Here is a 27,231-nt window from a genome sequence, read left to right as displayed (position 1 = left end):
TTCGACAAAGACACAGGACAGTACTGTATGTGAGGCTATGCCCGGTGTATTCAACGCCATTTTCTTCGCAGATTCTACTTCTGATAACATGTTATACTTTCCCCTGTTTACTTTTTTCATAGTGTTTTGTCAGAGAATATATACCTTATTTTATGATCTCTTATGAAAGTGGAAAGACAGGCTGACATATGAGATCAGGCAGGACTCTGCAGATGATATTGTGACCTGTAGTGAGAGTATGGAGCAGGTGGAAGAATAAGAAGAGAATTATTAAATGTAAAACGTATTGTCCTGCTCTTATTTTCTGTTTGTTTGCGGAACTGGATGTTTTGGTTTGTTTTATTGCTAGCTGGTGTTGCAGTTCTTTACATGGCCACACGGGGGCAGTGAGTGCTGGCGCCTCTGATGCAGCCCGCTCTTCTTCCCTAGTTTAGCCTGACGTATTTCCGTTTGGAAGTTCAGCGTGCGTTAAGCTAAAACAGCAAAACAGTTTACAGTGTATGAGTGTGTGTGATGTACTTTTAGGACAAATGCACAGTTTTTCGTGTCTACGGCAGGATGCTCGTGTCCGCTAAGTGTCCGAACCGGAGACTTGTGCGCTGCAACTCAAGCTAACGCCTCATCTGTAGCTGGAGTTAGCAGTCGGCTAACTCAACCTGCTGTTTCTGTCACAACAAGAGCGTTTGAGAAGCGGTGAGTGGACTTCAGAGACGGTTGTGTTGTGTCTCCTCTAACGCTCACACTTTGTATAATGCAGGTGTAGTAGTGGATGGATAACTACGCTGTAATATGAAAACTGACAGTATTGGTGCAAAACACTGCGGTTTGAAACGACGCTGAATCCAGATCTGCAGTTAAAGGCGAAGTTATTGGAAACTTGAGCTTGTTTAACGAAACCTAAATGTGAGGAAACATTTTTATTTAGTAGTTTTGCAAAAAAAAAAAAAAAAAAAAAATACCACTCACTGCTCTGACTCTTTAGCTTTCACAGAGGTTATCAAATCTAGATTGTCAAAGGTTAATGCTGAAGGTTTGTAACTGGACCTGGTCTGAATGTGGGAAAGGCAGCAGGGAAATCATCTCTTTTTGCACATTTACTGTCCTGGAGCATCCTCCAAGTTGAAGCTGACATGTTGGCTGGCTCCTTTCAGTGTGGAGGTGTAGCATCTCCATTATGAGCTCCTTCACGTCCTGGTTTCTAAAGTCTCCCTCTTAAACCCAGATTTTAAAAGTCTGGATAAAGTTGCTTTTACTTTTGTTCTGCTGTAGATGCTCCAACAGTCATAGCATTGCTGCCTGTTTTTGTGTTTTCACAAAGGGATTCACTGCAGCTCTACAGTTTAGTAAAGTTTTCCCTTTCTAAGGGTGATCCTGTCCATATTTGAAAATTCTGGATAAATCATTTCAAATTTTGTTTTTATTTTTTTAAGTTGCAGTGATCTGTGACTTAATTTAAATCCCGTCCTGGAGTCTGTTAAAACAAGTCTGGTCAAATGTAAAAATCTGTTAGCCTTTTTAAAACAAAAAAACAAACAAACAAACTAATTTGTTTACTCATCATATGGCCAGGTGTGGTCCACATGTGCAGAACAGTATCTACAGTGTTTTAGATCATTTGAACAGTGAATCATGCAAAGCCAGTCTAGGTCATCTTTAAAGAATAGTGTTTAAAATGATCCTTATTTATCCTAAGCTGGGCCTTGGTGCAGCCCTCCATCCACCCTGTGTCTGAAAAGAGCCATGCTGGCTCTATTTTGATTCAGCCTTTCTTTACAACAGCATTCTTTTGATTGGCCGCTTCATGCAAACAGCAACTTGGCGGATGCTGTGCTGATAACCATATTAAGGATATCCTCTGTGTGGGACATCATACATCTAGAGGAGCTGAAAAAGGGGTTTTGGCTCCCAGGCATTACTTATACATATGTTGACCTCATTATCTAAAACTTTGGCGATGTTTAAAATGATCACCCACTGGAACGCTAATTATATAAGAGAAAGTAAGGAAAAATATGTAAGATCCTTTATTTGTTAATTATTTTAAGCTCGTTCTGCAGTCTTTCATGAAGCTGCTGTGGGATTATTTTCTTTGGGAATCAGTTCATTCTTAGGAAAACTTTTTGAAAACATCACAGCCTTCTAAACCTTTATTTTTCAGGCCTTGTATGAAGATAATGGTAACCAGGTACCTGCGCATGTGTCTGTCGCACCGGGACTTTGGATAACCCTGTTTTTGTTCTGTGACTTTGCTCTTTCAGAAGACACCATGGCCAATCTGGAGCAGTGGGTGAGCGACCGTCTCCACGACATCCTCGGGCTGAGTGACAGATACGTGTCTCAGTTCATGATCGGCACTGCTCGGAAAGCATCGAGTCCCGAAGACTTTGTGGCTCGCCTCGAGCAGACGGGCACGATTGACATCGACCAGAGTGTGGCCGCCTTCGCAAAGGAACTCTTTGAAAAGGTTCATTCATGAAATTCTACCCGAGTTCCCTGTGACGTTCACCAAAACTCATTTTCTTTTAGCTCTGGTGGTTTAAAAAACCCTCTAATGTTGTTTTACTGTTGCAGGTTCCTCATAAACAGGTCGTTGAGAAACCGTCCCGAGCGGTGGAACGGCAAGCGATCGAAATGGAGAGGAAGAACCGGACGTACACGTTACTGGAGGACAGCGACGATGCCGATGAAGATGCTGCGAGGGAGAAACAGAAAGGAAAAAAGAAAAGCAAAGACAAGGAACGCGGGAACAAGAGGAAGCACATCAGACAGAAGAAAGGCAGCGAGTCGTCCAGCGAGGAGGAAGCACCTAAAAGGTAATCTGCTTATTTTCTGCTTTTTTAAGATCTTGGTGCTTTTTTGTTTTTTGTTGGGGTTTTTTTTATTACGATAATTTACATTCATATTTATTCTTAGTTGTGGAGGAGAGATAGACACCAGTGTAAAACTATGTATCCTGTTCTCTAACATCAGGGATAAGTCAATTCAAGACGACCACAAGACAGTAAAGAGAGAAGAGGAGGAAGAGGAAGAGTGGGAGAAGGAAGAGAGAGAGCGACTGCAAGACATCGAGGAGAGGGATGCGTTTGCCCTGCGAGTGAGGGAGAAAGACAAGGAGAAGACGCGCAACATAGCCGAGAGGACGGACAAGAAGGTGGGCACGCAGCTCTTTTACGGTCTTTCACAGGTGACCTTGTGTCTCACGCAGGCAAATATTTATCCTGTTGTTTTGTTCTCCACAGGCTTATGAGGAAGCTCAGAAGAGGCTGAAGATGGCTGAAGATGATCAGAAGAATATGGTGGGTGGTACGGGACAATTTGTGCGCTCATTGATTCCTGAAATGGACCTCAGTTGCTCAGCTGTGTGATAAGGTTTCCTCTTCCTCTTTAAAGTTGCCGGAGTTGAGGAAGCGCTCTCGATGGGAATATCTGAAGAAGAGAGAGTCGGAGAAGCTGGAGGACCTGGAGGCAGAGATCGTGGATGACGAGTACCTCTTCTCCACTGAGGAGCTGACAGAGAGGGAGAGGAAGGAGCTGGAATACAAACGCACCATTCGGGATCTAGCTAAAGATTATAAAAAGGCCGGTGCCAAGGAGCAGGAGGAGAGAAAGAACAGATACTACATGCCGGAAGAGAATAGAAGAAAGGTGGGAACGAGGAATGTCACGTGTAGAAACTCGTCTGACTGCAGTTGTCCATATATTTACCGTCTCTCCACACTTACAGGAGGTGCCACAGAGGGACCTGGAGCTGGAGGAAACCCCCATGGAGCTGGGAGGAGAGCAGGGTCGCTGGGAGGAGGAGAGGCTGAAGACGGCCTCCCTCAGCTTTGGGGCCAAGAAGGAGCGAGAGCAAGGAATGAAGCAGGAGCAGGAGAAGTACCAGCTGATCCTGGAGGAGGACGAGATGATCGACTTTGTCACCACCGCCATTACCATGAAGGGAACTCGGTCTGAAAAGGTGACGCTCATCAGATTCCTTATTCTTTTTTATCGTTGTGGGTCTCATTTAATTTTGATCTAGTCTGCAGCTCCGTGTGCAGTACTGATTAAAAGGAAATATCTGCTTATTTTCACCGTCATAGCCGGCGTGCAGGCGTTACACAGCCTCCTGCCCAGCAGCAATAGTTTGTGTAATTTCACCGAGTGCTGTGCTTGATGGAAAATGCAAAGATACTAATTATTACCCGTTTAGATATCATATCTGAAATACCAGCTCTTTCTCAGCTGCATTTAAAAACAAAGAAAAAGACATGAATGGAAAAAAAGTATCAGCAGAAAAAATGGTGACCACCTATTTGTTAAGATTACGTGTTGCATTCGGTTTTTACCTCTTAGACAGATGGACATATTTTTAGATTTGTCCTGATCTGCACTTTTTAACATGAATGTTCGTTCTTCTTGCCTTATTCCCAATGTTCAGCTTGGAAAAGTATAGAAAATTACCACATAATTACATTTCTTTAAAAATATGTACATTTTCTATTTTAAAAAAACTCTTAATGTAAGCATAGAAGTGTAGAACCAAAGAAACATTTCCCAGCTCGGTCTAACAAAAATGTTCATTTTTACTTGAGAGTGATTTTTAAAATTTTCCACACGAAGGAAATTCCTAAATGCAGAGAAGCAGGTGATTTCCAGTTACAGTAATAACAGCAGAGGGGAGAGTCCACTGGCTAAGCCCCAGTTTTTCATGCATTATATCCCATAAATGACACAAGCCTCCGGGCCTCTTGTTTCACCACTAGATGGCAGAACTGATGATCTAAAAAAGCAGCCTCAGTATTTGATCCTTTGCCTGATGAGCACGGTGAAGTATTTTGGACTGTAGTGTTACATGACCTCTGACATCAGCGGATGTTGAGATCTGATCAACTTTTAAGTCATTTTTTTGAACTTGTCAGTGAATCTGAGGAAATAACTACGAAGAACCAAATCTGCAAAGTCAAAACATAATTATGCACCTTAAACGGATCAGAATTTATTCGTTTCCGTTTTCATTTCCACGTTTCTTTTTGCCTTTCTGCTTCAGCGCACAAACGATCAGGTTGACTTCAGAGAGTGCAGTGGGATCAGCCTTTCACCTGTCAGATCATCAATGCAGGTCTCAGAATAATGAATGCCTGCGTTCAGAAAAGAGCTGAAAAACCAGGGTTATTTTGGGTGTCATTTGCATGATGACACAGAAATCCTTAGAGAGGCGTGTAAACAGAACGAGAAGTAAAGAAATTTAGGGAAATAAGAAGAGACTACGTGCAAAAATAATAATTAAGTGATCAAACACAGAAGCCAGTTCATACAAATGTTTTGCATTTAGTAACAATTTAATGTATTTGCTCATGTTTTCACGGACAGTTTCAGCCACATGTGTGTTCCCAGGGTGCAATGCAGCCTGTGTTGTAGTGTGATCTTTGGAGTGATGAAAGGCTGTATTACAAGGAAACATGTTTGAGTTGGTGGAAAAATGAAAATATCTTCCACCTGCGTGCCTTTTTATATGAGTGTAAATAAAAGAACCAGTCGACTGTGTCCTTCCAAACCTTCTGTAAACATCGCTGACACAAATTCGCCTCCGATTCAACCCGACGAGTACACTGTGCATTAGTGTTATCTGTGCAACAAGGTTTCATTTATTACTGAATGATTGTTTTTAAATTAATCTTTTGTAATTATATTTAAGCTTTTCTTTGGTGACACCGCAGGGACTGCACTTATTTTCCTTGTACTTGTTACAGTGAAGAGATTGTGATTCTTCTGCTTCACTGTAAAAACTCAAACTGCCTTTTCTTCTGACCGTGTCACGTTGAGGATCAGGATGCTCCGGCTCTGTCGCAGGCTGAGCTGAAAAAACAGTCAATGCAGGAAGTCCGACGCAGCCTTCCCATCTTTCCCTACAGAGACGACCTGCTGGCCGCCATCCACGAGCACCAGATCCTCGTCATCGAAGGAGAGACGGGCTCAGGGAAAACCACCCAGATCCCTCAGTACCTCCTGGAAGACGTGAGTGTAGAATTTAAATGTAGCTTCATATATTCACGTATTAAACGTGTTAGAGAACAGCGACTGGGGTACCCAACCGAAATATTGGCCTCTACCTCTTGGAGTAAAAAACAAAGTCCACCACATTGTCCATGTATCCTAGGATGTTGAACTATAGACTGCTGTTCCAGTGTGAAATATTTACTTTCCAGAGTAAGGAAAATCCTGAGCATCCTGAAAGTGCTGTCAAAGTAATCCTTAAACACTTTCCATCAGGGCTACACCAAAGGAGGCATGAAGATTGGATGTACGCAGCCTCGCAGAGTGGCAGCCATGTCAGTGGCAGCCAGAGTAGCAGAGGAAATGGGTGTGAAGCTTGGTAATGAGGTGAGCTTAGTACATGACTACACCAACACTTGATATGTTACTGCACCTTCAAGCAGACTGAAATTGAGTGTTTTACTGTCATCCAGGTGGGTTACAGCATTCGTTTTGAGGACTGCACATCAGAGAGAACCGTGCTCAAATACATGACAGACGGCATGCTGCTCCGAGAGTTCCTCACCGAACCGGACCTGGCCAGCTACAGGTGCCATTAATGCGTCTGTGCCCTCTGCTGGGTTTTTATGTTGCTTTTCATGAAGAGTAGAAAGCACCTAAAAGTAACAGTGCTGACATGGGAGAGTGTACTTCTGTACTGGCTGCTCTTTACGTGTTTAAGTAGTTTATGGAAGCAGGGTAAACGATTCTCATAAACCATTTTCTCTATTAAATCTACATTCTGGGAGCAAAGTAATGCTGCAGAGGATTTGTGGAGTTATGTAGGCTTTACTAGGAAGACAGGGCAGTTGACTTTCAGCCTGCAGACACAACCAGGCGTGCACGCTTGTTAAAGATTATCTTGGTTTAGGCAGGTACACAGTCTTAAAAGTAGGTAACTTTACCAGTACTGACCTTCTCTGTTTCTTGGCCACTACCTTTTTCTTCTGTGGGGGGTTTGGAAACCTCATCTGATTTAAATTTGGCCTACCTCTCCATCAAGATCATTTGGTCATGCGCCTGTGAGCTGCTAGGCTGTAGCGTCTCAAAATAGCAACCGTTCAAACCAACACTGACATTTTCATAATGTGAATGCAGCAGCAGAGTGGTGGATCTTGTGAACAGAGGAAACTGCAGTGATCACTTCATTCCTTCAGCATGTCATTGGTTCTGCTGCTCACTGGATCTGTCACCCTTGAGCTTATTAGAAAATTGCTCAACCTTAGCCAAAGCTGTCGTCACATGAGCGTCCGGTCAGTTTGAAAAGGAAGGTGACATTTTCTCTCTGCACACAGCAAAGTGCAGGTGGTCTAATCTGGTTTAATCAGACACTTTATTTAGTTTTATAAATCCTCTGCTGGCTTCTCTGTAGTTTGACATTTATCACCGAACCCGTTCGTGTCGATCGTTTTGCTCCCCCCACGATCTCTGTCTGTCTCCCCCCACAGTGTGATCATCATAGACGAAGCCCACGAGCGAACGCTCCACACCGACATCCTGTTCGGTCTGATTAAAGACATCGCAAGATTCAGATCGGACCTGAAGGTGCTGGTGGCGAGCGCCACTCTGGACACCGAGCGCTTCTCCTGCTTCTTCGATGACGCGCCTGTTTTCAGGATCCCTGGCAGGAGGTTCCCCGTCGATATTTTCTACACGAAAGTAAGATTATATTTGAATCCTCGCCACAGTAAACGTTACAATTTAGAGCCTATAAACCAAACTGTGGTGTTGATGTGTGTGTGTCTGTGTGTTGTCTTATCAAGGCTCCAGAGGCAGACTACCTGGAAGCGTGTGTGGTGTCGGTGTTGCAGATCCACGTCACTCAGCCTACCGGAGACATTCTGGTCTTCCTCACTGGACAGGTGCGCTTCATATCATATTCCCAAGAGATCCAGAGCTTCAGACACGACTGTGATGCTCTGCAGCAAACATCAGACTGAAATCTCTCTCAAAGAGTTACACCTAGTTTAACATCATGTTCTCTCCATGCTTTCCTTTGTGTGCAGGTGTTTTTATAATATAATCACATTCTAACTGATGGCTGTGAAACAACATTGATCTTCACGTGTTCTGTAGAATAGTTTGGACATACCACTTTATCAAAATCCTGACACAGAGGATCGCAGGTTCATAATGTGAAAGTAAAGTCTTTATTAAATATGGCTTAAGTGAATAAGAAAATCAGCTGATTTTAATGAAACTGATGAAATTGCCTTCACTTACCTGAATCCTTTTTCGTTTCTTTTTTCATGGAATGAGGAAAAAGGTGAAACGACAGAGTCGCTGTTGCTCAGGACGATTCTTTCTCCATAAACTCTTTGTCACAGTGAACACATCACTTTCTGTGGAAACTTGATTTTCCCATGTGGCTCCTGCAGCACTGATAAAACACAATGAACGTCAGAAAAAGGCCACAGTGAACCTGAAACAGACCTGATCTAAAACCAAAGAAGGATCAGAGTGAGCTTGATCATCCATGCATGCGTTCATTCATATATTTCTATATTTATTCTTAAGATTTGACTCTGTTTTTGTTAGAAAACAGGTAAAATCCCACGTTCACTCTGAGAAAGTTGATCTTGTAAATTCTACAAGTTTAGAAAACTGTCCTGACATGTACGGATGCAAAGGGAAGGAGAGGGATCAGAACAGATATGTTAGAAACACGGGTACAGTGTCCTTGTGTGTGTCGGCTGATTGTTGAGCCTCGCTGAACGCGTGTCTTCCAGGAGGAGATCGAAGCGTGTTGCGAGCTGCTGCAGGAGAGATGCAGGCGGCTTGGTTCTAAGATAGCAGAGCTGCTCGTCCTCCCCATCTACGCCAACCTGCCGTCTGACATGCAGGCAAAGATCTTTAATCCTACTCCGCCTGGAGCGCGTAAGGTGAGACAGTGTCTTATTTCTGAGAAGCTTTTATTGTTTCTTAATACAGCTGCCCTACAACTAACAGGTCAGTGAAGGACTAATATTTCATTTTGGCTGACACAAAATAGGCCAGCAGTCGACCATGACGGGTTTTTGTTAAACCCTTATTTAACCAGGATACCAGAGTCTTGATTTAAAATCTGTTTGCACAAGTGTCCTGGTCTGTTTACTCTGCCAGCTGGATCAGCCTCGGATCATTTTCCTAGACTGGAATATTCACAGTTTGCACCAGCTCATAACAATCACAACAGGCTAACAGGCCTGTTTTTTGCTTTGTTTTGATGAGAGCTGCTGGAGCATTGCAAAGTATCATTAGCATTATGCCAATACGGTGTTGAATACTTGACATAATTTATTAGCTAGCGTGCCTTAGTTGGGAGTTGGATTCTCTGGGAGAAACAGTTGCTTCTCACAAGTCCATCTCACAACCACAGCTGTGGTCCCTGCTGGTCTGCCTCCACTGCAGATGTCTGATGGTGCAGATGGAGGTGAACGGATCTGCGCTGTAATCACAGGGTGAAACCAAACGCTAGCTGTCATGCACTGCTGAACGTGAACTGGATGTGAGGCTCTGAGTGATGTTGGGACAAAGGGAGCTTCAGTTAAATCTTTCCACAGGTTCACCTACGAAACCTTCAAACTTTTAGGCTCTCGCTGGCCCAGGTCGTTCTTTCAGTCTTGACTCCAATTATAATCACTAGAAACATGAATCCTAATTCACATTCAAATTTGTTTGACTGCCCAATCTTAAGACAAAAGTTTCAACCACAGATGATCTTAGGTTAAAAAACGGCAGCTATTAAGACCTAAAACAATTCCAGCTGTTCAGGAGATTTGCGTCCCGTAATCAAGGTGAGCTAAAGCATTTAGTGCTGCGTGTAAACAAGGTTAAGTGTTATATATAGTGTGTGAATGGGTGGATGACAGGTTGTGTAAAGCGCTTTGGGGTCCTTAGGGACTAGAAAAGCGCTATACAAATACAGGCCATTTACCATTTACCATATTGGTACATTAAATTCCACTGAGTCAACCCGTCGTATCCTTTGATTTTACAGCTTCTCTGTTAGAAATCCTGGTAAATAAATATGAGCTTCCTGCAGTTGTAAATCATGTTTTTGACGTCTTTTTTTTTTTAACCTCTCATTTATCATCTGGATTTAATCTTTGTTGGTGCAATGTTTTCTAACTTTATCTCTCGGTGTTTCTTTTCTTATCAATCCAAGGTGGTGGTGGCCACCAATATAGCAGAGACTTCATTGACCATAGATGGCATCATCTACGTCATTGACCCTGGCTTCTGCAAACAGAAGAGCTACAACGCCCGCACAGGCATGGAGTCACTCATTGTTACACCTTGCTCACGGGTAACTGCTTTTCCTTAATGTTTAACTAGCAGGAAATCAAAGTGAAGTGACGATAAATTTAAGCCATTTCCTTTTATTGCTGTTCTAAACAATGACGGGTGCATCCTTGGGATTGGTACAGGCTGGTCTGTGGGGTTAGACCAGTCTTCACCACCATGGAGGTACTGAATGGAGTCTTTGTGTCTTTAAATATGAGAGCTCAAAAAGTTTTGAATGAATTTTGATAAAGTTCTTTAAGTGTTTATTAATAGAACAAAGAAAAGTTGAATGCATATATACAAAATACAAAAGTAAATGCTACCCGGTGTGAGCTGCGTGGGTGGAGCTTTTACTTACATATCACTCTAATGTGAGATAAACTGTTACATAAAAAACTAATATTTGGAATATAAATATATTGTTTATACATATTATATTGTTTAAAGACCAAGTCCTAGAAGCTGAATTGAAGAGAAATGATGTCTCGTTTATTAGCTTCTCTTTATTGGCTCACTGTTAAATTGAATTCCTTCTCCTTGTGCTCAAAGTGCTGAATGATTAGCCAACATCATAACTTCATAGTACCATTTTATCCTAATAGAGCACTTTGCTCTCAGACTGCAGGTCTACTTGTGTTCTTAGAGTTTCTCAAATTAAAATGGGAGGCAGAGCCTTCAGCTTCCAGGTCCCTCTCCTGTGCAACCGACTCCCAGTTCAGGTTCAGGAGACAGACACCCTCTGCTTTTAAGAGCAGGCTTCAAAATGTCCCTTTTTAAAAAAAAAAAGCTTATAGTTGGGGGTGGATCAGGCGACCTTCAACCATCCTTTAGTCATGCCGCTGTTTGAGGCGAACCAAATTAACTGAACTACAGGTGTGAAATCACCTGGAAGGTCAAACATTTGCTGAACTTTATTGTAGCTGCAGCTGAGACATCGAAAGTTCGGTTCAGTTCGTTGGATTTCTCGTCTGTGATTGCTTTTGACTCATTCGTTGTTTTAAGGTGGATTGATTTTGGAGTTTTGTCTCCTAACAAGGCAGCTGGTGCAAACCTGTTTTGTGAAAACATCTTACTGAATATATTTGATTTGATCTGACTCGCACTGTTTTGGCTGCTGAAAGCAGCCCGTGGTGAAATTGTCTTTGAAATATAATCAAAGGTGGAGGAGGGCCTGATTGGCACACTCGAGTCAGCCAGAGATCCTCAGAAGAACAAACCTCTCCAGCTTTCCAAAGAAAAAAATAAATAAGTAAATCTCCTGATAAGCTTGTGGACTTGTGGGACTGTAAATCACTTTGACCCAGGTCAAACATAAAAATACTATGTTAAAGAGACCTCAGAGATATCCTCCACTGGCTTCACAGACATGTATTGTAGCTCAGGTGTGGTGGTGTATTAGTGCAGGTGATTTATCTGTCTGTTTTTTTTCTGTGTGTTTAACTCTCAGGCTTCAGCCAATCAGAGAGCAGGCCGAGCAGGCAGAGTGGCTGCTGGGAAATGTTTCAGGCTTTACACAGCCTGGGCCTATAAACATGAGATGGAGGAAACAACTGTGCCTGAGATTCAGAGGACCAACTTGGGAAATGTAGTCCTGCTGCTAAAGAGTCTAGGTAGGGGAAGAAATGGGGATCCTGTGATTTTAAAACACCAGGTGGCTGCTGTTGTGTAGTGAGCTAATCTTTTTTCCTTGCAGGTATTAATGACCTCATTCACTTCGACTTCATGGACCCACCTCCTCATGAGACTCTAGTCTTGGCTCTGGAGCAGCTCTACGCCCTGGGAGCCCTCAACCACATGGGAGAGCTCACAAAGGTGCAAACCTGGAGACGCTCTCTATATTTTTAATATAGTCATATATATTTATAGAATTTCTGCAATCACAGGTTGCTTATAGACATTAACCTTCACAGTATCGTGATGTGAATATGCACCGTCCGACAGAGTTAATAGAGGCCAAAAACAAAGCTAAGGGAGGGTCGCCAAAAAACTCCACCAAAATCAGATCGCACAGATCCCTGGGTATGTACAACAAAGAGCTGGTGAACTATCTCATCCTATATTTGAATCTGCAACAGGCGCTGCAGAGTTGGACATATTTTACATTCTTACTGTAACTTAAGCTGCGGGAGAGAGATACACCACCTTTTATTTTTACAGGAATAATCTGTGACCATCTCTGCCACGCTCGGCTGCATATTTGCATCACGTACTTTGCACACCTGATGCTCGTAAGGCTGTAAAATGGCTTCCAGCACTGAAGAGTCACTCACTTCCTTGATCGAAAGTGCTGATGCATTTTAACTTTTATTACCAATCTGATCGTGTTAATGAGTAATTATCAGGGACAGGAGGATGTTTTTAAGAGCGTGTGTAAAGGTGTCATTAGCCAGTTTTGTAGGTCATTGGGTTTGTTTGTTTTTTTTTAATTAAATGAAGTGTTTATTGGTATTTAACTCTTTCTTTCTCTCGGTCTCTTTTTGGGGCGGCTCAGCTGGGTCGCAGAATGGCTGAGTTACCTGTGGATCCCATGCTGAGTAAGATGATCCTGGCCTCAGAGCAGTGAGTCTCCAGTTTGATTGCATCATAGTCACCTGCTTGAGTCTGTACTACCTGCCAAATTAGCTGTTTATTTATTCAGTCACATTGCACCATGAAAGCGTTAAACTATTAATTATCAGGAAATCTGATTCCCACACTTTATGTACAGGAAGCTTGCATGGTTTGTTGAAAGATTTGTATGGCGAAGTTGTAGAACAGGTAAGCTTGTGTGCACATATTAGCATAATTCCAGTCTGTCCCTCCATCCTCACATCTGTGCTGATTTTAGCTGCACGTGGAGTCTCAGTTGGGTGAGCTGAAGGGTGTCTTTGACGAGACGAAGGCTAGAAATAAAGGTTAGAAATATGGTTTAACACAAGTCGCTGCGGTTTTTACCAACCAGAACACGTCAGTGATGCTCGGTCACTACATCAAAACCGTAACCGTAAGGAAAGAGAGCATCACGACACATCTGTGTGTGCAGATTGTGTCTTTAACGCCCTCGCTGTCTTTGTATCTCGGACATCTCGTTTTATGAACATATGCAGTAAATGGTAAATGGCTTGTATTTGTATAGCGCTTTTCTAGTCCCTAAGGACCCCAAAGCGCTTTACACAACCTGTCATCCATCCATTCACACACTGGTGATGGCAGCTACACCCTGGGGCGCACTGACAGAGGTGAGGCTGCCGGACACTGGCGCCACCGGGCCCTCTGACCACCACCAGTAGGCAACGGGTGAAGTGTCTTGCCCAAGGACACAACGACCGAGACTGTCCAAGCCGGGGCTCGAACCGGCAACCTTCCGATTACAAGACGAACTCCCAACTCTTGAGCCACGATCGCCCCCCAGTAGAAGATGAAGATGGACTAGAGCAGGGGTGGGGGAACTCCATGCCTCGAGGGCCAGTGTCCTGCAGGTTTTAGATGTCCTTGATCCAACACAGCTGCTTTAAATGGCTGAATGACCTCAACATGTCTTGAAGTTCTCCAGAGGCCTGAAGTTTCCCACCCCTGGACTAGAGGCTGCTGGTGTCCACCTACTGAGAAACTCAAACAAAAAAACAGCTAGTGTGCTTTCGTTGCTAGTTTTTCCACTGATGACTGCTTGGGAAAAACATCCTGCCTGTAGCTAAGCTGACACAGGATGCCATCATCTTTATCTAACAGAAATAGAACTTCCATTCAGCATCTACAGCGATTTACACTGCTGTGTATTCACTTTCTATTTTAAGCGTTTTTATGCATTTTGTCTCGATTTCTTGTCTGACCTGTTTCCCATTTCCCATTATTATTAGCATTTATATTAACAATAGAAATTATTAATTTTGATGCACTTTTATGAAACTTTTAAATCTGTCATGCATAAATGAAAGACTTTTTTTGTTTGTTTATTACTCCTGCAAAAACAAAAATCACATGGAAGTCGTATCTGTAGCTGTGCGGACTTTCCCCCTTTCCATAAACAAAAAAGCTGTTGCACTTTAACAAAGTGTGGTCATTAAGTCTGCCTGAGTCCGGTCTGAAGGATTTATAACGCTCATACACTTACGGGCAGTTGGTTTGGAGCAGCATGTGGCTGAACCTCCACATGACAGAGAAACAGACTGAAAGACTGGATTCAGTCAACTCAACACATCATTGTTCAGCGAATCAGCCATGTTTACCAGTTAGAAACATGATTGTTCATCACTTTGACAGCAGAACGTTGCTGAATTAAACACTTACACTTATTAGAGTGTTGGAAACTTGATCAGCTAGTTCAAGTTTTGTTCACTAAGAGAATGGAAAGCAGTTTCATCAAAGACAAAGAGAGAGAATTAAAAAAAGAATACATAGGATTTTAATTAGCAGAAGTACAAATGAAGACTGTGTAGGACTGATGGTGTCTCAGAGGGTGGGCAACATCTCATCTTAACACTCGGGTGGTCTCAGAGTAAACAGCATATGATGTTGAGGGGAAAAATGTGACAAATCCCAGTTAGAGATCAGTGGCAGTAACTGAAGGAAGGCTATAATAAGATGAATGAGTGATTCTACATGACCTTCTTGTAACATTCAGTAGTATGAAGGTAAATATGGGTTTGAGGACACTTTTCCACCGCGGAACAAGACTGATGACAAAACAAAAGTGTGATTCACAAGGTTAAAACATGACTGTAGAGATTAAAATTGGATTAAACTCAACTTATGGACTTCTGTGTTTACATCAAACAAAAACATTATGTGCGGCCTGTGAAAGCGGGTCTGCTGTGGAGGAAGAAATGCAGTCTGTCTAATGTGTGGGTATAAAGGATGCAAGCAGGTTGAGTGAAACAGTTCCTTTGAAACCTGAAAAATGTGCATGAATTCAAGACTCGCACAGAATTTCATTTCGGGAACATTTGTTTTTTTTCTCCAGGTACAAATGTTCGGAGGAAGTGTTGACGATCGCGGCCATGCTGTCTGTAAACAACTCTATCTTCTACCGTCCCAAAGACAAGGTGGTGCACGCCGACAACGCCAGAATGAACTTTGTGGTGCCCGGAGGAGACCACCTGGTGCTGCTGAACGTCTACAACCAGGTATAAACTCAGCCGGGTAACATCAGGGCTGGAGATATGTTTGACGTTTAGAAACACATTTGATGCTGTGTTGAAGTTGGCAATCTAAATTCAGGTAAAATCACTGATAAAGACACAAGTATCAGGGCATCATTTTAGAGGCTGATTTAAGAAACACACTCAGCACTGGCTCAGCGCACAGTTTGATTATTGTGTGCTAACTGCAGCTGTGATATCTTCCTCCCACAGTGGGTGGAGAGTGGTTATTCCACACAGTGGTGCTATGAGAACTTCATCCAGTTCCGCTCCATGCGAAGAGCCCGGGATGTCAGGGACCAGCTGGAGGGTCTGATGGATCGCATTGAAGTCGAGGTGGTCAGCTGTCAAGGAGACAGCGTGCCCGTTCGCAAGGTTAGTGACACTGATGAACTACAGTACAGCGTTAGCTGTTCCCAGGCAACAATATGGAGTCTTATTATCAGTCACTTCATATTAATAAGGAACTACAGCTAGTCCCACTCTGGGCTTTAGCTTCATCTGACAGCTGCAGCACTGCTGAGTGAGGCCTTTTTGAGATGGAAACACAGATTGAGATTGAGCATAACTTTGCAAACAAAGACTTGTCTTATCTGCCACGCTCTGGGAAAATAATACCAGTGATATTTATAGCTTGTACAGAACGAGAAAAAGGAAAGTTTGAAGCCTAATCTTGAAAGTAGAGATAGTGTCTGTCTCCTGAATCCAAGCTGGAAGCTGGTTCCACAGAAGAGGGGCCTGAAAACTGAAGGCTCTGCCTCCCATTCTACTTTTAAATACTCTAGGAACAACAAGTAGGCCTGCAGAGCGAGAGCGAAGTGCTCTAATAGGGTTATATGGTACTACAAGGTGTTGATGCATGCTCAATCATCCAGGTAAGTAAATCCCAAAAGGTTGATTCTGTTCATCTGGTCGTAGCATTTTGTGGGAGAAACGTGTCGTGACTCATCAGCTGACGTCTTCAGTCTCAGCTGACTGCAGGTTTCAATCTTATAAACAGTACATTTGCATAATGACTGAAACCAGCCCACTGAGGGAACAATGGGCTGGGAGGTCAGTTCCTTGATCATTAATATACAAATTCTCATTACCATTGATCAACAACCACTGATCAAAGTTCATTGATCAATGGCCAAGAATACCATTCACAGAGAGTTAAGGAATGGCTGCAATCACAGCATTGTAAGATTGTAAGATGATGACAGATGCACCCTCAGGCCCCCTCTTCGATTAGAGCCTGAGGGTGCATCTTTCGCCATCTTACAATCTTACAACACTACGTCCAGATGAACAGAATCAACTTTTGAGGATAGTACTATAAGGTCATTAAGATAAGATGGGGCCTGATTAAGACCTTGTATTTAACAGGGAGCCAATGAAGGGAAGCCAGTACAGGAGAAATCTGCTCTCTCTTTCTAGTCCCTGTCAGGACTCTTGCTGCAGCATTTTGGATCAGCTGAAGGCTTTTCAGAAGTTTTTAGGACTTCCAGCCTGGAAGTAATAAATGCATGAACTAGTTTTGCAGCGTCACTCTGAGACAGGATATTTCTAACTTTAGAGATGTTGCGCAAATGGAAGAAAGCACTCTGGCCTATTTGTTTAATATGTAGCACTCTATTTTATTAGATTAAGCACTAATTAGCTGGCATCTGTATCTGTGCTGTGTACTTAAGCACATTATGGATTCTCCTTACAAAGCAAGGTTGCTTTTAACTCTCCACCGTCTCACCCAGTTATCGTCTTCCGGTTTCAGAACACTGACATGTAAAAATCAAGCCTTCAAGACTGGACTTCACAAACTAAGTAACTATATTCATCTTTAAAGCGGCAGCAACAAACATAAATGTTAGATTGTTAGTTAAATTATTAATTGTTATTAATGAGAGTTGTCCATATAAAAACAATGCTAAAGTAAAAACTACGAGGGCTGGTTTGGTATGCCCTGACTCAACCATTTGATAGAGAATTGGTCTTTATTTGTGGATGTGTTTTCTTTACATACTTACATCCTAACACATCCTGAAAGCAAAAGCTGAAACTGGTTATTCAAGAGATGGGATGGTTCCTCTGGCACATTGTGACTCAGCGAGTTGCTGTGCTGATAAGATTATTAATGTTGCACCTTAGAACACATATGCATCAACACTACAATGAGCGGGTGGAGGGAGGTTTGGAGTCTTCTCCCACCCCCATTCTCTGCGGCCTGCTGGAGCGGGAGGGCTAGTAGGAGGAGTTGGCCGTCCGACTGCGGTCTGGGGTGTGGGGCCTCCCTGCTGCTGCGGAGTCGGGGCGGTCTGCCTCTCCCCACCGCAGGGAAAAGGGTAACACCACCTGGGTCTGGGTGCAATTCCCCCCTCCAGGGGCAAGGGTACCTAGACCCGGTTTGTAGAGTACGCTTGGGGAGTGTGATCGTGTGTACAGCGTCTCTTTATGTCTGTCTCCACGTTGGTTGAGTGTGGAGTGAGTGCATATGAGAGCATGAGGGTGGGAATGGATGTTTGTGTCTGTGTGTGCCTGTATGTCTGTGTCTATATGTCAGGTTGGGTATCAGACGCCACCTCTCTGGGGACACCTCAGGCCCTCCAAGGTTTGGAGGCCTATCTCCACCCACCACCACTTCCCCTGCCGGTGGCGGACTCCCTCAGGTGTCGGTGTGTTGGTGGTTCTTTGTGTCTGGGGGTGGGCGTCCGGGTACACACCGGCTCACTCCTTGGCGGCCGCTTGTCGGGGCCTGGGGCCTGGGGCTCGCTCGGGCCCCTTTGGAGGTGGGGTGCCCCCGGCCTCTCGGCCTAGGGCTCGGTCACTCAGGCGCAGCTGGGGGCCGGCGGAGCTCACGGGCGCGTCACTGCAACTCCCCCTGACTTCTGCTCCGCGGCTGCTGGGCGAGCCCTCATCTGGGACTCTCCTCAGCTCTTACTGGAACAGTGGCGCGGCTGCCCCTCTGTTGGTCTTCCATGGTCTCTTGTGTTCTGGGGGCCTCTGGATGTCTGGAGTTTTGATCTCCTCCATACCCGCTTCACACCCTGGAGGACGGGGCTGTGGCCCCCCCACACTCCCTAGCAGATCATTACATGGAGAAACCTTTGGAATGCAAGCATGCTGATCCACACAGGTATGCACACATGGGTATTCACAGACGCGGACTAAAGCTTTCTTGGCTGCTGCCTCAAAGCACACTGTGCGCTGTCTATCTTGCGTGCTGCACAATATCGTTTATTACTTAGTAAATACTGATATCTATGACTAGCTAGTTTATTGTGATGGTATGGTGCTTTGTTTTCTCTATTATTATGTTGCTCTTTGTTGTTTGCTGTCTCCTCTGTTTGTTTTTGTTTGTTTGTTTGTTTGTTTTTTTTCTCCATACAGGTGACCCAGGAGTTTTTTTTTTTTTTTTTTTTTTTTTGTCTCTCTTCCCCCCCCTTCTCACCGTCTCTTCTCCCCTTTGGTTTTCTTACTTTCTCTCCCCCTCTCTCTCTCATTCATTCCCCCTGTCCTATTTATTAAAAAAAAAAAAAAAAAAAAAAAAATGACAAAGGATGAACTGAAGCTCTGCCATCACGTAATGTCGCATACTGCTGTTTCTGATGTCATTTAGAAAAAAGAAAAAAAAAAAAAAAAAAGATTATTAATGTTGTTTACAGTCTGAAATGGCACTGCCGGGTTTAACTGTTTTTAGCACCGTGGCCTTTAAACAGTCAGATATTTCAACCAGGATATAATTAAGAATGAGAACATTTTCTAAATCAGACTTGGAACCGACCACGTTTCACAGCTGCAAGTTTCTTGCCATCAGGAAGCACATTCACTAAAAAGTTTTGTCCTTAAATCAGTGGTTCCCAAATGGTTGTGGCAGTCGTGCAGTATTAGTACACTATACAGCTGCACAAGAAGATAGAAATGACCTGTCATTTTTGTGTGTCGATACTTTTGTATGTACTCATTTACTCTCAAAACTGACTAAAAAACACTTGTGCCAGAGGGTAAAAACTAACATCCCTCTAAGAGAAAACTGGCTTACTTCTAAAGAGTGTTGGATCTAAACCAGAGGGAGTAAGACTGATTTTGTGAAGTGTTTGATGACTCAATGGAAGCAAAGTATTTGCTAGTGGAGTGGCAACAATCTTGAAAACTGGGAACTAGCACGACATTTGCCATTTTTGATCTGCCAATTTGTCAGTAAAATCAAAACAACTAATGACATGCCACATGACTTAGAGACTGTGTAGTGCACGTATGATTGGAGATAGGCCTTGAAATAATTTCAGCTAATTTACCTAGTGAACAGATGTTGCTGTTTTTAGGGTTTTCTGTCCTCATCGGGCATATCGGAGCTCTGTGTTTTTTAACATCCATGCAGAAGCATATAAATCAGCCCAGCCACCGCTTTCATCACCCTCTGGAACTTGTTCTGATATATGGCATAGAAATATTTTACTATATCTCTTAAAACTTCATTTGTATTATAATTTTTAATTATTTCTGCCCGTGTTACAGCAAAATGCCCGAGTAACGAAATCCGCTGGCTCTGATTGGCTGAGCCTACAATGCCTACAATGCCTTCCGAATCATGTGACAACCCCTTGGCTTCCATACTTGCGCTTCGCTGTTCCACTTGAACGACGTATTGTTGTTCTAGTTAGCAATTAGCCTATAGCCTATCGTTCAGCATCGCCTCACTCAAAACGCGCAACGGGTGCTTCGACTTACGAAAGTTTTGGACTTCTGAACGAATTAATTTCGTAAGTCGGGGTTCCGCTGTATTCAGATTTCTCCAATTGATGTTTCTGAGTTAACTTAAATAATTTCTTCCTCTTGACCATCAGCACATCTAGACTCTGACAAGACTGTCGAAAAATGTCCTACCATTAATTAATGCTTAAATTAAATATAATCAACATGTCTATGGTATCTAAGCAGATTCTTACTCTGGATGGCATTACCTTGGCCTCCAGTAACGCTGTGAGGAACCTTGGAGTCATTGTTGACCAGGACATGTCCTTCAACACACATATTAAACAAACATGTAAGACTGCTTTGTTGCATTTGTGCAACATCTAAAAACAGAAACTTCCTGTTTCAGAGTGAAAAACTAGTCCATGCATTTATTACTTCTGCACTGTGCTATTATTATTCATTATTGTCAGGTTGTTCTAAAAGCAAGGTTACTAACAGGAACTAGACAGAGAGATTATATTATCCCATATTGGTTCTATTCACTGGCTCCCAGTTACATCCAAGATCAAATTTAAAATAGTTCTCCTCACCTAGATCGTCTTTCGTCCTCTGTATCGTTGTAGGTCTTTACCTTAGAATATAAAGTATCCTGAGTAAATACATAGAATTAAATGGAATTGTTTCTGCAGCTATAGTTTTAAAAGACACTATGCTCTACTTTTTTATTGGTACATCAGAACTATTAATATTAAACCGAATAAGATGAAATGAAACAAATGAATGGTACAAACAATCCAGGGGAGTCGATGCAAGGTAAAGATGAGTTTCACGACATAATGAGAGAGCGAGGCGAGAACAGGGTAACAAAACCACCGGAAAGATGAATAAAACGGAGTCAATGTCAGAAACGTAGTGTAGGTAGTGACCTGTTCGAGGAGTAATCAACACCATTTCATATTTGCTTCTGCTTTGAATGTTCACAGGTAAACATCAGTGATGCAGTGCAGTGAATGTGATGCACAGGAGGGTGGAAATTTAAAATAATCTGAAGGCCCGAGGGCAAAAAATTGCTTCATTTTTCTCTGACACAAGATTGATGATTTTGTTGTAATGTCTTCCTCTTCTGTGAACAGTGATTTTACTTGCTTCACGTTCACGCTCCAGTACAGCTCAGAGCAGCTCCTATATTGCTCAAGGACAAGACATTAACAACATAACAAGCTTTAAAGAAATCTGGATTCTGGTTCTGTAACTAAAAGAGTACAAGGATCTGTCAGAGGAAGCCTGTAAATCATCAGCAGGCAGAAGCTGTGTGAGTTTCCTTCACATACCTGTACCTGTGTGTGCGGTGAACACCTGAAGTATTCGCGATAAGGAGAGGGCGTTTATTTTCTTAGCTGAGTCACACCTCTTCCCTTTGCACGCTGCCTTCACTCAAGTCAAACATCCTACAGCTTATAGAAAAAAAGACGACGCACAACTTACTTAATGATATTAAATGATAATTGGCGTAAGGAGGATTGTGTGTGTCCAACGTTTAAATCCAGGAAGCATCAACTTCTCAGCTCCTCTACACAACACATAAAAAGCCGAGTCAGTCATCTGATGATTATTCCGTTTTGAAGTGAGAGACAGTTAGGTTACATGCTACATGACTTGTACGTGACAGCTGCTGTCTGTCTGCTGTATCAGCAACTATCAGCACGCCCATGAAGGCGCCCGACACCACCCGGCCTACGTTACAGAAAGTGTGAGTGTTGTAAGGAGGTTTCACTGTGGAGAGGATCTCCATGGTTTCTGTTTGTGAATCCCACATGGATCCTTTCTCAGACCCTGATGTTTCAGTCTCAGTGCTGATTGTCTTCTTTTCCTTTAGTTTCAAGCAGAACAGTCGAGTTTTTCCACACAATCCAGTAACATCAGAGGATTTCATCTCAGCTAAACGAGAACTGATTTCTCTACCTGTCTACAAAGTTGTAATTGTACAATAACAATATAATAACAACAATAAACTTGCATAAAAAAGTTTTTTATCACAGAAAAAATCCACATAAGACTACATATAGCAACTTTCTATTCACATATTCGCTCATTATACTTCAATCCAAGCAATGATAAGAGCATGGTCTGAAATGCGTATCTGCCCTGACCTCTGCTCAGCAGAAACAAACAAACAGAGTCAGCCAACCTGAGTGGCTTGAGGCAGTTTAGGTGCTAGAACCTCTAAATCAAGGAAGTCAAAAACATTTACATGAGCCACATGCAGCCCGCTTTGATGTTATGTGGATCGGGCCAGTGAAACTCCAATCATCAATACGATATCTTAATACTAGACAAAGAAGTGCTATTTCAACAGTCTTGTGTTTTTTACATGATAAAGATATCAGTCAGCACAACTCTTTGGGCTTCAATTATAAGAAGTAAATGTGTAAAATACAGAAATCCATCACTTCCTTATTTTGGTGTATTGTGAATGGCCATGGGGGAGGTCTTTATCAGTAGGAAAAGCTGTACAACAAAACAGTTCATGTTTTTCTGGAGTCTTTACCAGACCAAGTCAGGCCCCCAGGCCTTTTGTTTGACATAAATCATGGTCACTATTGTATTATAAATAACAGCGGCGAAAGTTAAAAGGTTTAGACTAGAGTTAGTGGTAGACAGTCCCCTCACTCTTATTTAAACCCATCTAAAATCTTCCCTTCAGGCAGGATGGCTGATGTCGTAGTCCTGGAGCTCTTTCACTCTTTTATTTCATTTGCTGTGCCCCGTGCTACCAGCACTAGACTAATTCTGGTCACGCTGAACTATATGAGATGAGATAAGGTGTACTTTGTTTATCCTTAAAGTAGGGAAATTCTTGCACTAGAGCAGCCAAAACATTAAACACAGCCTATAGCAGAAGAGCTTGAATAAGCAGAATAGACATATAAAGGTCGATAAATTACACAACAGAGATCTTAATAAATTAAAAAGTGACATAAAAGAAAAGTTAAAGTTCAGGTTAAATGGGGCAGCTAACCCCTGAATATTCAGATCATAAAACACTGCTTTATTATTTTAAAAAAAATCATTTAATGTGTTTAAGTTTGAAAGACTATAAGACTGTAAAACTTGTTTTTAAGAGTATCTCATAAAATAACCTAGTTTAACCTTCTTCAGCCTTGTGCCCAAAGGTAAATGGAGTGCATTACTCGTACTGTACTGATCAACAGACTGGAGGAACCAGTCATCAATGTGCTGAGTCAGCCACAGTGCTGTGGCAGCTGCTTCTCACGTCTTCTGCTTTATCGTTGTTGTTGTTGGTGTTATTATTAAAGTCTTTATTATCATTGTTGTTATCATTAATACTCTTATTTAACACTGTTACACAGTACTTCATGTGTAACGCTTGTATGGAAGTGTGGAGCTATGAACTGTGGCTACACACAGTGGGAGAAAGGATCAGGAGATCCAAGCACAGATTCAGCCGGGCGGATGGGCTGAACCAAGTGTGTGGAACAGGTCTCAGTAGCTCTGAGAAATCAGCGTTTCGAATGCTGGTCAAAAGTAATACCAAGCTCTTAGCAGAAGATTTGATATTGGCGGTGAGCGTGCTGATGTAGTGACTTGGTAAAGAACATTAGATCCTCAGGTTTTCCTCAGAGGTAAGAGAGGAGGTTAAATACAGAAAATACGTCTGAGTGTCATCAGCACAGCAAAGGTAAGAAATACTTTTGAAGCTCACAAGTAGGTGACATGTATTAAAAAAGCAGAACTGGTCCAAGGGTTGAGCTGTGGGGACTCCAGATACGTGGGATGTAAATGAGAACATACAGTTGTTCATGTGAATTCAAATAAGTATGAAAACCATTACGAGAGCCGTGCCAGTGACGCCGGCTCAGCTCTGTAATCTGCATCATCAGTGGTCTCAAAGGTGGGGTTAGCGTCTAGTAGGACTAAAATTCACTGTTGTCACTGGTAATTTTCAGTAATGCTGTTTCTTTGGTAATCGGATTGGAATTTATTATTTGTTTTCCTCAACGCGCTGAAGGAGCTGATGAGCAGCTGTGAATGGACCTGTGGTTATCTGAAACCCGGCAACTCAGGAGGGTTTTTTTAAGCACACGGAAGATGTTGGCTGTGATTGTTTTATAACCGTGAGAAGCTATTGGAAGATGACAGGTAGAATCTCTTTAGGATAATATCGAGTTTGCAGAAAGATGGGCACATGTGACAAACTATATCAACGAGATCTGTTGGGGAAATCGGATTAAACCCAAATAACATAACTGGATGAGACACTTGGGCAGGTTGAAAGGATCCACACTTGAATTTGAACTTTTTCCACAGTCATTGGAAGATACAGCAGGAAAAGCAGACATAGCAGGATTAAGGAGTCTGATAATGGTGTTAACCAAGAGCCTCAGATTGTTAATCAAACCAGCAAAGTTCTTGTCTTTATGGTTGGTTGTTGTGTGTGGTTAGTAACTTCTTAATGTGCAGGTAGCAAACATGGAAATTTGTGAAGACTCTTCTCTTCCCTCCACAGACGTTATCTGCTGTTTGTGTCACAGTCTTGAGCTCAGTTATGGGAAGTTTGTTTTGGGCTGCAGCTCCCCAGTATCTCCTTTCAGACATGAGTTCTTCTAATAAGCAATTAATCTTCTAATAAAGAGTAAATGTTTTATTCTAATCACACTTTGTTCATTGCGTTATATTCTAACGCCATTCTTTTTTGTGCCCAGCGCTTGTGTATTTTTCTTGTTGTTCGTCCCTGCAGAGCCAGGAATCCCTGCTTTATTAACCCATCTGCCCTCCACTGCTTCTTATCCTCCCCTTCTGCAGGCGGTGACTGCAGGATATTTCTATCACACGGCCAGACTGAGCAAAGGAGGCTACAAGACTGTGAAGCACCAGCAGACTGTTTACGTGCACCCCAACAGCTCTCTGTTTGAGGAGCAGCCCCGCTGGCTCATCTACCATGAGCTGGTCTTCACCACCAAGGAGTTCATGAGACAGGTTGGCCTGCTCGCCATGTCATACAGTTTTACTTTTTCAGTTATAAGCTTTTACATATCAGCGACTCCCAGCTGGTAAATAATGATCGGTTAATCAAGTGTAATTGATTAGTGGCACCTGGCTGCAGTAGGGTTGTACGTTTTCACACTGCTAATGCATTTTAAATGCTAAGTTTTGTAAAATGAATAGTAACACAGTGTAATGTGCCATGCTGTTGTCCATTTCAGGCTGTTTAAATAATTTTAGAACTTGCTAAGAGCCAGATGACTATACACAAAATCTCAGAACGAGCATGTAGTCGTCTTTTCCGTGGCTGTTTTATTCCCAACAGGCGTCTAACTCAAATGTTTGCAGCACTTTCTGTTGTTTTTCACAGCATGAGCCTTTCTCTTGTTTCACATCTAAAGGAGCCAGCTGCACCCTTCTTTGAGTTTAGTACGAGTGGTTAATGAGGATGTGTCAGTGTTTCAGAACAATATTTAACTACAGGCATGGCTGCGTATCAGTCCACTGATTAACCTCCACTCGCCTTCTGTCCTCTGTTGCACTCAGGTGATCGAGATAGAGAGCGGCTGGCTGCTTGAAGTGGCCCCTCACTACTACAAGAGCAAAGAGCTGGAGGACAGCAGCAGCAAGAAGATGCCCCGTAAGCAGGGCAAAACAAAAGAGGAGCTGGGCTGAAGTGAAGGTCAAGGCCGTCCACGGCACATACCATGAAAAAAAAGTGCTTCTCACTCAGGACAGGGTGACAGGACGAGGCGCACGAGTCTGAGTGAAAATGGAAAACGTACCATGTTTCTAAGCTGTAACTTGTTTTTTGACAGCGATCGAAATTTGACCCGCATTATTCAAATCACACCAGTATTTTCAAACAAGTTTCTATTTTCAAAACGGGAAGAGAGAAAGGTCGAGTGAGAAGTGGGCCACGCACCGACTCTGGTTTAATCATCAACCAGCCGGCAGGGCTGGGTCTCCAAAAAGGAAAAACGAACACGCTTGGATCTGTGTTTCCCGCTCTGATGGCAGCAGTGCGGACTCACCAGCTGGTTTGTGAATCGGCACGAGACTGTTGTGCTTTGACCGCTCGCTTATTCGCTCTGTGTCAAACTGTCACAGCTGGCACCCGATTAAAGCACGCTCACGTGTGAGGCTCCTTTCCTTTTCTTTTTTTTTGGTCTATTTTTCTATGGCAATAAAGTTTTACAATCGATTTGTTTTTCAGCTTAATAATTACTCATCGCAGTAGTATTTGCAGCCTTTTCAACTTGTTTGCTCGTCTGGTTTTATTTTCAGGAAAGTCACAATCGGAAGAAGAAGTTTTAATGTCAGAAAGGCCTCTGGTTTGTAAGGGGCGTATTTTATTTGATTGTTTAAGCCAAAACAAGGCATATACGCTACCTGGCAAAGGAATGCTGACTTTTATGTGCGTTCATGTTTTTATTATATAAAGCGTGACGTATTTTCAGAAGATTGTTGAGCTGTTTGACAAACACAACTCTACGATGTGCAGTTGTGCTGCACTGTTAATCTTCAGACTCAGAGTAGTTTATTGATCCATAAGGGAAAATATTTTGGTTACAGTGCTCCAGTACAAACAGTAACAAAGACAGACAATACACAAAGTAAGAAATGGCACAATATATACATACATATAAGTCACTTATTGATAAATAGCTGAATAAGAAAGAAGAGCATGATGTGCAAAAGGGTGCAGCTATTGCAGTAAACAGTGTGTTAAGTTGTACAGGGAGCCACAGGTAGGAATGAGTTCCTGTGTCGGTCAGTGGTGCTTTTTGGTCATCTCAGTCTCTCACTGAACGAGCTCCTGTGACTGGCCAGCACGTCATGGAGTGGGTGGGAGGAATTATCCAACATTGTCTTTATCTTGGACAACATTCGCCTCTCCGAGACCACCTCAAGAGAGTCCAGCTCCATCCCTACAACATTGCTGGCCTTCCAGATCAGTTTGAGTCTGTTAGTATCAGCAACCCTCAATCTACTCCCCCCAGCATGCAACGGCGTAGAGGGTTGCACTGGCCACCACAGACTCATAGAAAATCCTGAGCATTTAATGTCAAAGACTTGAATCTGGTGTAGTTATTGTCTCGAGCTGTGTGGCTCTCAGGCACAGAGTGAGTACCTGCGGGCCTGTGGAGTGAGG

At 42.8% G+C, this 27,231-nt stretch overlaps 1 protein-coding gene across 2 annotated transcripts; it reads left to right on the top strand.

Moving 5' to 3' along the window:
* The first annotated feature begins 426 nt into the window (after positions 1-426).
* Positions 427-26,223, top strand: LOC143419424 (pre-mRNA-splicing factor ATP-dependent RNA helicase DHX16-like). 2 transcript variants are annotated; one of them, XM_076886083.1, is made up of 21 exons: positions 427-693; positions 2,259-2,464; positions 2,572-2,813; positions 2,971-3,151; positions 3,240-3,296; positions 3,391-3,645; positions 3,725-3,958; positions 5,812-5,997; positions 6,253-6,363; positions 6,450-6,565; positions 7,464-7,674; positions 7,779-7,877; positions 8,745-8,897; positions 10,163-10,303; positions 11,729-11,891; positions 11,975-12,093; positions 12,773-12,840; positions 15,221-15,383; positions 15,612-15,773; positions 24,897-25,070; positions 25,623-26,223. In XM_076886083.1, the coding sequence occupies exons 2-21, from the start codon at positions 2,267-2,269 to the stop codon at positions 25,749-25,751; spliced, it is 3,162 nt and encodes a 1,053-aa protein (XP_076742198.1). In that variant the 5' UTR covers positions 427-693; positions 2,259-2,266; the 3' UTR covers positions 25,752-26,223. The 2 variants fall into 2 exon arrangements, with proteins under 2 accessions (XP_076742198.1, XP_076742188.1); XM_076886073.1 differs by having other exon boundaries at positions 5,806-5,997.
* Positions 26,224-27,231: the final 1,008 nt, after the last annotated feature.

This window comes from Maylandia zebra, linkage group LG1 (assembly GCF_041146795.1).
Source record: "Maylandia zebra isolate NMK-2024a linkage group LG1, Mzebra_GT3a, whole genome shotgun sequence".
Classification (NCBI taxonomy): domain Eukaryota; kingdom Metazoa; phylum Chordata; class Actinopteri; order Cichliformes; family Cichlidae; genus Maylandia; species Maylandia zebra.
Note: the sequence above shows the minus strand (reverse complement) of the source record. Positions and strands in the feature narration are given on the sequence as shown.